General features: G+C 41.5%; 1 protein-coding gene across 6 annotated transcripts in view; it reads right to left on the bottom strand.

Moving 5' to 3' along the window:
- Positions 1-14,589, bottom strand: part of ATXN3 (ataxin 3) — a 35,808-nt gene extending 21,219 nt beyond the window's left edge. The window contains exons 1-5 of one of the 6 annotated variants that reach the window (XM_080808256.1): positions 14,495-14,589; positions 6,758-6,922; positions 6,467-6,511; positions 4,547-4,632; positions 4,085-4,151 (exon numbers count right to left, since the gene is read on the bottom strand). In XM_080808256.1, coding sequence (XP_080664382.1) covers positions 4,085-4,151; positions 4,547-4,632; positions 6,467-6,511; positions 6,758-6,922; positions 14,495-14,518 — 387 coding nt within the window. In that variant the 5' untranslated portion in view covers positions 14,519-14,589. The remainder of the gene's footprint in view (positions 1-4,084; positions 4,152-4,546; positions 4,633-6,466; positions 6,512-6,757; positions 6,923-14,494) is intronic. The other 5 variants (XM_080808258.1, XM_080808257.1, XM_080808261.1 and 2 more) reach the window with 5 other exon arrangements.
- Between the last annotated feature and the right edge of the window lie 1,652 nt (positions 14,590-16,241).

Raw genomic sequence — 16,241 nt, 5'->3', positions numbered from 1 at the left:
GCTCCTTGCTCGGCAGGGAGCCTGCTTCTCCCTCTGCCTCTGCCTGCCACTCTGTCTGCTTGTGCTCACTCTCACTCCTCTCTCTCTCTGACAAATAAATAAATAAAATCTTAAAAAAAAAAAAAAAAAGACTCTCTCTCCCTCCCCTCTGGCTCTCCCCCCACAACTCATGCTCTCTCTCTAAATAAATAAATAAATCTGAAAAAAAAAAAAATGAACTCTTGCCACTTGCCACAACATGGATGGATCTAGAGAGTATAATAATAAGTGAAATCATTAAAAAAAGGGGGGGGGGTGCCTGGGTGGCTCAGTAGGTTAAAGCCTCTGCCTTCAGCTCAGGTCATGATCTCAGGGTCCTGGGATCAAGCCCCGCATCAGCCTCTCTGCTCAGCGGGGAGCCTGCTTCCCCCTCTCTCTCTGCCTGCCTCTCTGCCTACTTGTGATCTCTGTCTGTCAAATAAAAAAAAAAAAAAAAGTAAGTGAAATCAGTCAGAGAAAAACAAATAATATATAATTTCACTCATATGTGGAATTTAAGAAACAGAACAAAGGAACAAAGAAAAAAAGAGACAAACCAAAAACAGACTTTTTTTTTTAAAGATTTTATTTATTTATTTGAGAGAGAGAGATCACAAGTAGGCAGAAAGGCAGGCAGGCAGAGAGGAGGAAGCAGACTTCCGGCTGAGCAGAGAGCCCGATATGGGGCTTGATCCCAAGACCCTGAGACCATGACCTGGGCTGAAGACAGAGGCTTAACCCACTAAGCCACCCAGGCACCCCAAAAACAGACTCTTAACTACAAAGAACAAACTGAAGGGATGGGTGAAACGGGTGAAGGTGATGAATACACTGACTGTGAGCAGCACTGGGTAATGTACAGAGTCGCTGATTCACTGTACTCCACACCTGAGACTAATGCAACGCTGCATGTTAACTACACCGGAATCAAAAACATACACAGGGAAAAAAAAGAAACTTTTCCAGTCATCTTTTTTGTTATACAAGAACCTCATACAAAAGACTATGTAATGAGAAATATAACTATAAACAAAAATAGAAATTAGAGCCAAAGATAAGTCAAAATGATAATATTTCTTGTATTTGTCAAAGATAAAATAATTTAAAATGTGAAAACTCAGTTTTATTTACTATTTTTTTTTAAGTTTCATTTAATTGTTTGAGAAAGAAAGACAGAGAGTGAGTGAGAGTGTGTGGGGAGGGACAGAGGGAGAGAGAATGTTCGAGCACGCTCCTTCCTCAGCGGGCTGGATTTCACGAATCATGAGATCAGACTTAAGCCAAAATTAAGACTTGGACAGTTAACTGACTGAGCCACCCAGGCACCCTAAAAATTCAATTTTAAAGAGTTAAAATTTTGGGGATGGCTGTGTGGCTCAGTCAGTTAAGCGTCTGTCTTCAGCTCAGGTCATGATCCTAGGGTCTTGGGACTGAGCCCCACATTGGGTTCCTTGCTCAGTGGGGAGCCTGCTTCTCCCCCTGCTTATGTGCTCTCCTGCACTCTTTCTCTCTCTGACAAATAGATAAATAAAATCTTTAAAAAAAAATTAAGAACTAAAATTTTTACAACCTATCAAAATAATGATGTTAAGTTTATATGCAAATCAATATAAAGGAACTTCTGGGATCTAAGTTTTCAGATCTTAAAGACATCTAGTGATTACCTTATACAGAAAAAGTAAGGAATACTTAATTACATTTTTAAGAAATATAAATAAAAGCCAAGGGTGAAACAATCTTGGCGGCGTCCTCCATAGTCTTTCCCTAGAGTTGATTTCCATTCAGTTCAGCCTCTAATGAGCCACACTGCCTTCCCTGCTCTTTGTAACTCAGGAGGGACCTTTAGGGATAACCATGTCACATGAAGCTGCCTCTAGGTAGCTGACTTAAAAGGTAACAGTACAGTTCCTGCTTTTGAATGATCTCATTGATTTAATTCAATGCACTCATTCCTGATTTCATTTTTTTTGTTCTGTATTATTTTTTAAAAGATTTTATTTATTTATTTCAGAGAGAGAGAGAGAGAGAGAGAGAGACATAATACAAGTAGGCAGAGCAGCAGGCAGAGAGAGAGGGGGAAGCAGGCTCCCCACCCAGCAGAGAGCCCGATGCGGGGTTTGATCCCAGGACCCTGAGATCATGACCTGGGCCGAAAGCAGAGGTTTAACCCACTGAGCAACCCAGGTGCCCCTGCCCTGTTTTTTTTTTTTTTTTTAAGTTTTACGGGGATGTAACTGACATGCAAGAAATCGCACACATTTAAAATGTCCAATTTGAAGTTTAACATATCTACACACCTAAGAAACCATCACCACAACCAAGTTTCTGGTGCCCCGTATGATCCTAATCTCTCACTGCTCCTTGCCTTCCTCATCCCCAGGCAACCACTGGTCAATCTGTTTTCTGTATCTATAGGTTAGCTTGCATCTTCTAAACCTTTATGTAATAGAACCATCCACTACGTAGTATTTTGTGTCTGGCTTCTTTCACTCAGCTTAATTATTTTTAGATCCACCCATGTTATTGAACATACCAATAGTTTCTTTCTTTTTATATTAGATCATTTACAATAATCCTCTTTTGAAAGTTCAAAATTCTAAAAAAAAGGACTTTAAATAATTGTTTCAAAAGTGGTATCATGTATATAAAGATGTTTGGTTATTGTTTACAAAAATGATATCTTAAGTACATTTCTTGATATTCTTTTTTGAAACTGCCCCCCACCCCAAACCAGAAATGACTTCATGTAGATATACGTATTACATGGCATTCTGGCATGTGAATAATTCTGATATGCTAAAGCTAACATAACTGAAAAACTTTTACTCATGTTGGACATTGTTCTAGGCTTCGTGACACTATTATACACTAAACACAAATCTATAAAAGTCACCATTAACTGGATTAACATCTTTATCACATAAAAACGCACTAAAAGTAACCACATCTGTATTGTATTAAATAGAAACTTTTTCTTATGATATAGTTAAATTGTGCAGTTGACCCTAGCTAGGGGTGCTGACCCCTTCCACAGTTGAAAATCCACATGTAACTTTTGACTCCTCAAAAAACTCAACTACTAATAGCCTACTGGTGACTACATGCCTTACTGCTAACATGAACAATTAACACATATTTTGTATAATGTATTATTTATGTACCTTTTTTTTTTTTAAGTAGGCTCCATGCCCAACACAGGCCTTGAACCCGCAACTCTGAAAGTTCTAAGTGTTCTAAGAGTCGCATGCTCTATGACCAGCCAAGTGTCTCTTATATACTTATTTTTACAATAAAGCTAGAGAAAAGAAAATGTTACTATGAAAACCATACAGAGAATACATTTACTGTATTGTATTGTTAAAAAAAAAAATCCATGTGTAAGTGGACCCATGTAGTTCAAACTCACACTGTTCAAGAGCCAACTCTGCATGGTTGTTATAAATAAATCTATAAGGGAAACTGATACTGTCTTCTTTTTTTTTTTAAGATTTTATTTATTTATTTAACAGAGAGAGAGAGAGAGAGACAGGGAGAGAGGGAACATAAGCAGGGGGAGTGGGAGAGGGAGAAGCAGGCTTCTCACAGAGCAGGGAGCTTGATGCGGGGCTCAATCCCAGAACCCTGGGATCATGACCTGAGCCGAAGGCAGACGCTTAACGACTGAACCACCCAGGTGCCCCAAGGAAACTGATACCATCTTTTAATACAGGAAATCTCGGGGCGCCTGAGTGGCTCAGTCGTTAAGTGTCTGCCTTCAGCTCAAGTCATGATCCCAGGGTCCTGGAATCGAGCCCCACATCAGGCTCCTTGCTCGGCAGGGAGCCTGCTTCTCCCTCTCCCACTCCCCCTGCTTATATTCCCTCTCTCACTGTCTCTTTCTGTCAAATAGATAAATAAAATCTCAATTAAAAAAAAGAAATAGCAAATCTGTCTATCAAGATTGAAACCATACCACATACACACATTACTGGTAAGTTTCTTCACCTTTAAGGTACCAATCCTTTACATTATAGCTGCAAATGGAGTGCAAAATGAGAAAAAAGAGAGGGAAGGGGACAAACATTACCTGTTTCCCTAATTTTCTAACTGTAAACCAGTGTTCTTTGTAATTGCATATAAATGATCTTTCATTTCTAGAAAAAGAAAAAGATACATACACAAGTTGAAATAGTAGAGTTCATATTCATTTACTTTATCTACTGGCAAGTATTATAAAAAACATTAGGATTATGCTCACAGTTAGGGATCACTGGTTTTTAAGAAATTACAAAACAGTATAAATCTCTCTGCAGATTAGCGGTGCCAGGCACACACACTGGCCTCACACAGCATTTAAGGATCAGCTCCGACACTGAGGTGTGGGGAAGGCTCAGTGGGCAGATGTTCACGACATCCCCAAAAGATGTAATGGGAAACCAAGGGAATGAAACAGGGATCATCAAAACAAAAGCATTCAGAATAAACTTTTCTTCTTTAAGAAATTTTAACTTTAAAAATCAAATTTAGGAAAAGCAAAATAAAATCTTACATGGGATCGATCCTGAGCCTCTGATACTCCGGACTGTTGAAGAGAATTAGTTCTAAACCCCAAACTTTCAAGGCATTGCTTATAACCTGTTAAAAAAAAATAGCAACTTTCCATAAGCTAAACCATCAATTCCAAATTTAAGTAGTGTAGGCATGTTAGGGTATAAACAACTGTATTTTATATATAATTTTCCCCAGAAGGTTATGGTTTTTAAAAAAAGTGTGTGTGTATAGCTGCATCACTAAATCCATAGAAGAACAAACGTAGCATTAAGGGAGTGCTATTTACACTAGGTTTCTGGAACGTTCCAGAGAAGCACACAATTCCTAAAGAGAACTGCCTCAAAAATCCAGATGTACATTCTATCCAGTGGGTACTATTCTTAAAACTAGTCCAATATACACATGCGATAATTTGGCTGCTACGGGTCCTACTTTAGAAAAGTTATATTCAACTCACTATCTAGAGGTTTCGGTAGTGATAAAAATACTGTCTATTAAAAAGAGTTTTTTCTGGGAATTTCAACAGAAGCTTTCAGAATTTAAGCTTCTGTTATCATGGGTTTATAATTTGTAGGGGGAAAAACCCCCCACAAAAACATACCTGATTACTTCAAACTGAGAAAACAAAAAGCTTTCTGAGAATTCACCCTCTGCCCTCCAAGGCAGCCAATGAAGCCGGAAGTGAAGCAGGTACCTGCGCCGACACACAGTGAACGCAGTGCAGTGGGCAAACGGGAGTGGGCACCAAGAGCAGCACTGCACGCACAGGCAACGGCAGGTGCTGGGCCTGCCCCGGCCTCCTCCAGTTCTGCAGCAGCCGCAGAGGGCTGCAGGCCACCATGGAGTGCTGGACGGACAGGCCGCTGCATAAGGAGTCCGGCAGGACAGCACAAGGGAGTGAGACAGAGATATGTGTATAAAAAGACTCCTCATGAGAGCTTCTGAAAGAACTCTGGACACACCTCTCAACCTCTCAGGGGTCAGAAACAGAATGAAAGACCCAAAGAGAAGATAAAAGATCTCACCAGTACATGTATAATCATCCAGAGAATTCAAGGGGAGACTTAAGTTGCAAAAAAGAAAACCAGCAGAAGCCTTAGACCACAATAAAGGAATCCAATCCTGGTAGGTGGATTTAAATGGAAGGCAGTGAGGAATTGCGTTTTCTCAAATTTACACAAGTAGGAAGCGCGAAATACTGCAACTTATTGGAATTATGGTTATCAGCATTCAGATGTAAATTAAATAGTCTCCTTTCAAAAAGCTCTACTCTAAAAATGAAGGTTCTGGGGCACTTGGGTAGCTCAGTCGGTTAAGCGTCTGACTCTTGATTTCAACTCAGGTCTTGATCTCAGGGTGGTGAGTTCAAGCCTCACACTGGGATCCAGGCTAGGCATGGAGTCTACTTAAAAAAATAAAAAATAATAAAATAAAATAAAATGAAGCATCTACAATCCTAATTTTCATGTTTATCTCTATAAAAATCTAGTACTCTAGAGTATAATCTTTTTTCCACTTTTTTCCTTGTGCTCTATAGCTCATTTTTACTTTTTATTTATTTATTTTTTAAAAAAGATTTTATTTATTTATTTGACAGACAGAGATCACAAGAAGATGGGGGGGGGGGGCAGAATGCTGAGCAGAGAGCCCAACGCCAGGCTTGATCCCAGTACCCTGAGATCATGATCTGAGCTGAATGAAGGCAGAGGCTTAACCCACTGAGCCACCCAGGTGCCCGTCATTTTTATTTTTTTAATAATTGTACACTCTTAGACACCATCTACTGGAGGAATTTCTGAAGGTCATATCATTACACTGACCATGAAAGGCTGTGAAAAGATATTCACATCAACCCTATCCTTAGCTTGAACAGTGCCTGGGAGATAAACAACCCTTAGAACACGCTTTGACTACTTACTTGAATAGAGAAAAAACCACTGTCATCCATATTTCCAGAAGGCTGCTGTTTAATTTGGATAGGTAGTTGAGGCAGAGGTTGAGGGTGGGGAGAGAAGGATAAAAACTGTCATTAGTGCGCATATTTAAAATAACATCTTGTGCATTCCCATTTACACAGTCAAGAGCACAATTATAATTAACAAGTCAGAGCCCCATAGGAAGAATGGCGCATCCTTTTCTAAACAGTACCCACATTAAAAAACAAAAAACAATAAACAAAAACATGATTTAGTGGGTTTAAAATCAGTACCTGTAAAAATGTGCGATAGTCTTCACTAGTAACTCCTCCTTCTGCCATTCTCATCCTCTCTTCTTCATCTAGCTGATGTGCAATTGAAGATAATTCCACAGGGCTAAAATATTCTCCTTGCAATAGATTATTCAAGCAATGTTGAGCACAAAGTGAGCCTTCTTGCTAATATTTCCAAAAGAAAAAATTCAAATGTGACTGGTTTAACAAATTTGTACAGTAGCTTCCTCTAAAGAGGAATTTAATCATTAACTTAACGCTGCCAAACAGAACCGTTTGGCTTTAGATGAGTATGATTAACATAAATGCAGGAGTTTTCATTTGCTAACACTTATTTCATTATTTTACCACTAATAAAACTATAATTAGTTAACTATATGAACAAAAACTTGAGAATGATTTTTTTTTTAGATTTTTTAAAAAATTTATTTGATAGAGATCATAAGCAGATAGAGAGGCAGGTAGAGAGAGAAAGGGGAGAGCAGGCTCCCTGCTGAGCAGAGAGCCCTATGTGGGGGATCGATCCCAGGAGATCATGACCTGAGCAGAACGCAGAGGCTTAACCCACTGAGCCACCCAGGCGCCCCTTAAGAATGATTTATATTAAACAAATATCACTCTCTATCAAATATGACAAATTTCATACTTTACTAGAAACTACTCTATAAAAAACATTAGCACCTCTCATTTTCAGTACCTTAAATACATACATCTTCGGAGACTCCAAAGCAAATTAAAAATGCTGAAAGGGAATTTTAATCCCTAGAACATTTGTATTCTTTTACCAAGACATTCTACCCATCTAAATGCTTATTCAAGGAGGAGTGCCTGGGTGGCTCAGTCATTAAGCGTCTGCCTTCGGCTCAGGTCACGATCCAGCATCTGGCTCCCTGCTTAGCTGGAAGCCAGCTTCTTCCTCACTCCCCCTGCTTGTGTTCCCTCTCTCGCTGTGTCTCTCTCTGTCAAATAAATAAATAAAATCTTAAAAAAAAATGCTTATTCAAGGAATTTGAAATCAATGAACAAAAGAATTTTAAGAATTACTACAGGTAAGAAAGATCCCATTTGATGTTAATGAAGACTGTAGCTAAGAGAGCCAAGGTTCTCTTTGGGGAACTCTGCACAAAATGTGTATGCAGTACAGTACAATGGACAAAACTTCCAAAAACCACCCCTGGAGCTCATTTCCAGACAAGCCAGTAAGGGGAGCTGCATCCACGAAACCACAGGATCTTCGAGATCACCACCCTCCTATGGTGCGGGGTGGAGGGAATACAACTTCCTGCGGGCCCAGGGTCTTCAGGTGCTGGGCGGCTGGCTCTCACACCACTGGCTCCCCAAATCTAAATCCAAGCTGCCTGGCACTGAGCAGTCTGTCTATCACCCTGCTCCCCACAACAAGGCCACTCTCCCATGCTTGCCTTGTAAGAAGGGAGACAGACTGGTGGGTGAGATCTCTTCCTGTGAACACAGATCCCTCTGCGGAATGATGGAAGAAGATGACAACACTTTTCTTTTCCTGCTAACCTTGCCCTCTAGTTCTTTTTCCCCAGTAAAGTCTTCCCCAGCCTGTCTTACCTTGTGCAGTTTGTTCTGAGCTACGTTACTCAAGAGATGGTGACCCCAGAGAGCAACACCTTGCAAGATACATATTTTTCCTGATGAATTAATTTTCTAGGAACAAGATTCAGCTTCTGAAAATGATACAGGGTATATGTATACAACAGAACAGGAAGGGAGCATTGAGACCATCTGAGTGTGAGACAGGGGACTGAGATAAACTCATCTTCAAATTCTAGTACAGAATAGGTACTTCACCTGAAGATAAAGACACAATCTTTCCCTCAAGTCACAGCTACATAGTGAGAGAGAACTTATATTGACCTTGTTTCCCTCTTACTGTATTCCTATTGCCAAAAAGCAACTCCTTCTGAAAAATAAAATGTGAATTGAAGGGATATACAGACATCCTACTAATAATATTCTACTGTACTGAAAGATGGGCAAGACAAAGAAGTATTCACAAGAAGATAGTCAAATGGCTAAAAAACACAAAAAGATGTTTCACTTCATTAACCATCAGGGAATGACATTGTAAAACCACAACGTCACTACTACAGACTCTCCAAAATGCCTAAAATGTTGGAGATTAGAAACATTAAAACCACTGTATGCCGCTGGTGGACATTAAATTGCACACCCACTCAGGAAAACTATTTGGAGTATCTACAAAGCTTAACATATACCAACTCTACGATCTAGCAATTCCACAACTATGTGCATAATGCCAACATTAGAAATGTAAACATACATTTATCAAAAGACATCTATAAAAGAGCCACTATTCGTAACGTTCCCAACCCAAACCACCCAGATGCCATCAGAGTAGAACAGGTTAATTGTGTTATATTCACAAGGGAATACTATATGACAATGACAATGAATTAACTACAGCTACCTGCAACGGTATGGATCAATCGATGTTAAAGAAGACAGATTCAAGGGGCACCTGGGTAGCTCAGTTGGTTAAGCATCTGACTTCTATTTATTTTTTATTTTTTAAAGATTTTATTTATTTATTTGACAGACAGAGATCATAAGTAGGCAGAGAGGCAGGCAGAGAGAGAGAGGAAGAAGCAGGCTCCCTGCTGAGCAGAGAGCCCGATGCGGGGCTCGATCCCAGGACCCTGAGATCATGACCTGAGCTGAAGGCAGAGGCTTTAACCCACTGAGCCACCCAGGTGCCCCAGCATCCAACTTTCAACTTCAGCTCAGGTCATGATCTCAGGGTCATGGGATTGAGCCCTGCATCGGGCTCTGCTCTCAGCACAGTCTGCTTGAGATTCTCTCTCCTACCCCCTCTTGCCCTCCCCCTGCTCAAACTTTCTCTCTAAATAAAATATTTAAAAAAAAAAAAAAAAGAAGACAGACTCAAAAGAACACACACTATATGATTCTATTTACAAAGCTCAAAAACAGGCAAAACTCATCTATGACATTAGAATTCAGCATAGCAATTAACCTTGCAGGGGTGAAGGTGGGGCAGAGGGAGAGTATCTGGAAGATGGCCTAAGGGGAGCTTATAGAATGCAGATAAATGTTCTGTTACCCGATCTAAGAATTATTTACATTATTTATGTGTTCACTTGGTGAGACCTCACTGAGCTGTACTCTGATGATCTGTGTGCCCCTAACCTGTTTTTGTTACACTTAAAAAAATTCAAGTAACAACAAAAAGACCTCTGCTAAGATACAGCTATTTTCACATATCAAGAGCTCCCTACTACGGTGACTAGACACTGGATTTTCTGGGAACAGTTCTAATGCAAATTTTCTGTCCAGCTGACAGGCTACATGCCTCAGCTTGGTACTCTCAAACTACAGTCATCACACTGAATACATACATTGAAATTGTGAATCCAACTATTAGTTTAAAACTTCTCTCTATAAAAAAACTAAAGAAAGTCTCTATAAAAAAGCCTTGAAATACAAAAAAAATAAGCATTTAATATCAAACCTTGTCTAAGTAAAACTGTACTGCTATAGGAAACATCAAGTTCTGAACTTCTAATATGATTTAATGGAAGAAAAGAACTGTTCTGTCCAAATTTAAAATCATTTTTTAAAGTCACAAGATGAATCAAATTCTGTATGAACCAAAAAAAATTGCACAATGGCCCCACCTAAGATTATGCATCCCTGCGCCCAACTTATCCCCACCCACCTCTTTCTCATGGAACTTCAACCAAAGTTAGATAGAAGTTTATCTGTGCAGTAGTCAAAATTCAGTGGTACTGAAATTCCATGATTTCAGGCCCAGACTTATTGTGCTGGGATCAGAGGATGAACAAACTAGGATATTTTATTTTATTTTTAAGATTTTATTTATTTATTTGAGAGAGAGAGAGAAAGCACAGGGCAGAGGAAGAGGGAAAAGAAGACTCCCCACTGAACAGGGAGACCCACGCAGGGCTCAATCCCAGGACCCTGAGATCATGACCTGAGCTGAAGGCAGATGCTTAACCCACTGAGCCCCCAAGATGTCCCTACCAAGGTGTTTTATAAAACCATAAATAGTGGGGCGCCTGGGTGGCTCAGTGGGTTAAAGCCTCTGCCTTCAGCTCAGGTCATGATCCCAGGGTCCTGGGATTGAGCCCCACATCAGGCTCTCTGCTCAGCAGGGAGCCTGCTTCCCCCTCTCTCTCTGTTTGCCTCTCTACCTACTTGTGATCTCTATCTGTCAAATAAATAAATAAAATCTTAAAAAAAAACCCAAAAAACAAAAAACCAAAACCATAAATAGTAACTGGAACCACATCACTCCCTTACTGTCACCAAAGTCTTCAGGACCAACCTGCCACTAGTTCAAATTCCCAGAGATACTATTGTTTACAACAGATTACAATAGAAACCAGGCATAAACCTAACAGTGTGTGCTCAGAAATGGCCTAACCTAAAGGGCCACGCCATCAACCTAGCAGATCTTCATCCCATCTCAGGGATGATAAGGTCTCACTCCCTATTATAAGGTTCAGCGAACACATGCATCTGAATAAAAACAACAGCCAGTATGTCTATACTGCTGGCTAGGAAGCCTTCCAAGTGCTTATAACCGAGGTGGACACTTTCCTATCCTCTCACCACAGAGGAGGAAACTGGAGCAGAGAGACATAACAAGTAACTTGCCCAAGATCGTATGGGTAGTAGATGGCAGAGGTAGGATTCAAACTCAGGCAGAAGTTTCATGTCTATGATATTATTACTTCCTCAAACCACTCATTTGGAATTTGGTTATTCCCAAACCTCAACTATCCTAAATACAATTATGAACCAACAATCACAGTCAAATATCACAGTCAAAGCTCAGCACCTTTTAAGTATTTTCAAATACAATCCCCAAAAGTTTGATTATCATTCTCAGTTTACATTACATTAAAAGTACCAATTGAGATGGCACAGTGACTGTACCAAGAGCAGGTAGCAACAGAAAAAGTAACAAAAATGACAGCAGACACCAGAACCAAAACAAAAACCAAAACACCCAGCGGTTAGTGGCCATTTAGTATTAGGATTTAAGCTAGGGGTTGGCAAACTCTAGCCTATAGACAAATACAACCTGCTCCAGTAGCTAAGAATGGTTTTTATTATTTTATTTTTTAAAAAAATTTTAAAGATGTCTTTATTTATTTTAGAGAGAGGGAGCGTGCATCTAAGGAGGGAGGAGGATAGGGGGAGAGGGAGAAAGAATCTGAAGCAGACTCTGTGCTCAGTATGGAGCCCCATGCGGGCCTGGACCACACAACCCCTGATATCATGACCTGAGCTAAGACCAAGAGCCAGCTATGCAACTGACTGAGCTACCCAGGTGCCCCGGGGTTTTACGATCTTAGATGGTTGGGTAACACACCCATACACACATTAAACAAGGATATGTGAGATACCATAGATAGCCTAGAAAGCCTAAAATATCTAAAAAGAAATTATTTACTTTAGATAAATAGCACCACACACATCTTAGAAGCTCAAGAAATTCTCGATTCAGTCAAATATTTATTGAGCAATTACTGTGTGTCAGGCACTGTCTTAGGCACCAGGGACAGATCACCAAACAACTGTTAAGCTTAGATTCTATCTTTAAAAAGGACACTCAAAATGGTAACTCTGAAAATGCGGAACCCAACATCCCACAGAAAGTAGTTGCAAGGCCTGTTGTAGGCAGGTATCTCTACATACACAGCTTCATTAGAGTCAAAGCTGGTTCTCTGACTCTAGCAAAGGTTAAACGTGTGTGGCATAGGGGAAGGGAGTGTGCTAGAAAATGGCATATTAAGCTAAAATATTCCCAGAATGGACTGTGTACAAGATTAACAATGAGCCCTATGGTTACAGGTGCTTTCCATTCTTGAAATACGCCCCCGAAACCTTACAAGCCTCATCTATTAAGTACATTTAAGTTGATGACAAAGGTAAATTGTACTTTTTAAGTATCTTTAAGCCTACACAGACGCTTATTGTGACTTTTTTTTTTAAGATTTTATTTATTTATTTGTCAAAGAGGGATTGCACAAGCAGGGGGATTGGCAGGCAGAATGAGAAGCAGGATCCTGGCTGAGCAAGGAGCCTGATGCAGGACTGGATCCCAGGACCCTAGGATCATGACCCCAGCCAAAGGCAGATGCTCAACAGACTGAGCCACCCAGGCATCCCTGGATAGTGAGTTCTTTCAGGGAAGGACACCTTAATGAGGCTAGCACCCAGCTTCTTTTGATCTGGTGGTTCAGTTGTTGTTACCTTCACTGAAATCTATCCAAATAGCGCCCCATACCCACCAATCGATATTTGTAAAAATATATTATATGAAACTCAAGAGGTGGTGTGGAAACGTTTAAAGTCTTCCATTTGAAACATCTGGTCCTACACTAAAGCTTTTGAAAATTAATAATAAAAAATATATATATGTAGGGTTCTCATCACCCAATCGCCTTAATCAAGCAACTAAATTTCTCTTGTGCAAGATTCATAAATCATGTCAATTAAGTCAAAAGATTAGTGATAACTATACCACTGAGTCCTTCCCCACACATAAAAACTGGTCTACTCCAGTGTCAAAATGTGCTAAAATGTTTTCTACAAAGAAAAGCATTCTACTTAACCACTCGTTTAGATTTATTCTGTGCCTCTTTCATCTTTGATGGCTCTGAATTGTGTGACTTTTTAAATGGATAAATGAAAGTTTACAAGTATTTAACAAAACAAAACCCCTTTGCTCGTACTACATAATAACCTCACTAGCAACCCTTTCCAAACATGAAACTATTATGAAACAACATATCATGTGCCAAAGTTGTCCTGAGGAAGGTTTCACTCACACCCAAATAGCTTGTTTACTGTATGTGAGAAAAGACGAGTTTCTCCACATGCCACAAACAGCATCTTCAAGTGCGTGGTCATCCAAGAATAAAACACAAGCACTAGGCGGACCACAACACAATTATTCCAGTCCACTCCTAATACCTAATAAGAGAGCTGGCCTCCTGATCCGGAAAGATGCAACTACCAAAAGAAACGAAACTTAAATATCCCGTAACAAAAACTCTTGTGACGACTTCCCTATTTAGGGGCGCGGAGGATTTCCTACCTCACTTCCCTAAGTGTCAGCCCCTACAGGGGACAAGCCAAGGACCCCGCCCTCGGGAGGCTCCTGGACCTAGTGCAGCCGAACAAGAACACAATCCCAGAGATCTAAGTGTATGGGAGGTTCCAACATAGAATTGAGGAGCCCAGAGAAGGAAAAGTTAATTCTGCCAGGAGCAGGACGGGAGGAGTGGGGTGGAGTTGGGAAGGGTCGAGGGACTTGTGGAAGAGGTGAACAGCTAGAAACCTAGGAGAGTAAGGAGAAGGGACTGGAGAACGAATCCCACGGAAAGTGGAGGGGAAGCGCAAAAGCTAACCCATTCGGTGCCACCCCCCTCCCGTGCCCCATGGCGCCCCCGGCCCTGCTTCATTCCCTCCCAGCTCCCCGGCGGTCCCGGCCCGGGACTCCACCGGGACCCGCCTCTGAGGCACAGGGTGCGGTGGGGGCGTCGGTGAAGCTCCCCGCCCTATGAAGCTCCTCCGCCCGGCGAGACTGGGACGGGGGCGACGGGGGCCCCAGCCAGCGCTCCGAAAGGAGGCGGTACCGCGCCCCACCGCAGCCACCGCACCGCAGACAGCTCCCCACCGAACGCGGACACTCACTTTCTCGTGGAAGATGGACTCCATGTTTATTTGTCTGGAGCCAACGGCCCCCGCGCCGAACCACCCCCCTCCAGCCCCGCCCCTCGGCCCCACCCCTCCTCCCACCCCGCCCCGCCCCGAGCCGCCCCCGCCCACGTGCCTCGTACAAACCAATCATCCCGGAGGATATGAATCACGTGGAACGAAGAGCAAGTGAACGCCGGGGCGGTAAATGCAAGCGCACGTGACCTTTGTAGCGCGTCCTCCCATATCCCTCTATCGGGCCGGCTGGGGGTGTTGCAGCGCCACCTACTGTCTGGAGGAATTTCTCTGCTTCCCACCCATTGCTATGGATTTTTAGGCTATTAAGGGGTCTGGATGAGGAACACTTGGGTTCTATGTTCTTTTATGTTTTCCACTTTGTACTTTCTGCTTATATCTGCGTTAAATTATTTAGTATCTTTCTCCTCCTCCCCCACTGAAAGCCTGATTAAGCAAAAGACATCATTGCATTCCCCAACACTAGCGCTTGTGTAAAAATACAATATTTATAGAGAACTTACTGTAAGGTAGGCATTCTTTTTGAACTACTTTGCGTATATTAATGAATTTAATACAACAACCTTTGACATAGGTGTTGTTATGATCCCTGCTTTACACGAGGGCACTGATGCACAGGGAGGTTAAGAAAAGAAGGGAACTCAAGGTCAGCTAGTGAGTTGCCCTTGCTGGGGTTCAAATCCAGACACCTTGTTACTAAGTGTCTGCGTTCTGACCCTGAAAAGGCAGCATGAGTTGGGGGAACTGAAAAGTTCAGTAAAGTGGGGGAAGGGGTTTGATGAAGCTGAAGGAGTAGGAAAATAGTAGATTTTGCACCTTGAAATTAGATTAAGGAAGTTATGTTTTTAAAGACAGTTGGGGAGTTATATAAAATTTTTAACGAAGAGATGCTCAGATTTGCATTTTATAAAGATCACTCTAGCTGCAGAAAAGAGCTGATGCTGTGGAAGGAATCTTGGGAGAGATGATGGTGTTTGCGCTAGAGTAATGACCTGCAGTGGAGAGGAAACCATGTTGAGAGATGATTACGAAGTGGGGAAACTCAACAGAACTTGGTGAGAGTGGAGAGCGAGGGACACAGAAATGTTAGGGATGATGTCTGGGTTTCTGCCCTAGGCAGCCACTGTGGCAGGAATAATATTCAGCGAGATAGGGAATACTGGAGGAAGGGGCAAGGTTTGGGGGTATACTTATGATATGTAAGACAAATAATGAGTGGAGGTTATCTATCTGTCTCTTTCTATATAAATGGTCTGGATTCAGGGGCTTGGTTTTGCTGTAGAATGGGGAGTTATTCACAGGAGTGAATAAAATCATCTAGGGGAAAAGGAAGAGATTGAAAAGAAGATTTAGAGTAGAACCCTGAGGGCAGAGAAGGAATAGCCAAGGAGAAGGGAGGAAAAGCAGGAGAGTGTGACATTCCCAAAGCCCTGAGAAAGGAATGTTTCAAGAATCAGTGTCAGTTGCTGCCAAGAGGTCCAGCAACATAAGGACTTACAAGAGTCCACTAAATTGTTGCTATGGATACCACTGGGGTCATCAGTGAGTGTAGGCTCAGAGGAACAGAATGGGCAGCGGGAGGCAAGGAAATGGAGAGTACTAGTGAGGACCAGGTGCTCAAGGTTACCTAGTTACCCTTTACTGAATGCTCCTGGGTGCACAGTCCACATTTCCTTATTGGGGGAACAGTATATGCATGTTCTTAAGG

This window comes from Martes martes (genome assembly GCF_963455335.1).
Source record: "Martes martes genome assembly, chromosome: 7".
Taxonomy (NCBI): Eukaryota; Metazoa; Chordata; class Mammalia; order Carnivora; family Mustelidae; genus Martes; species Martes martes.
This window is presented reverse-complemented; position numbering and strand designations above follow the sequence as displayed.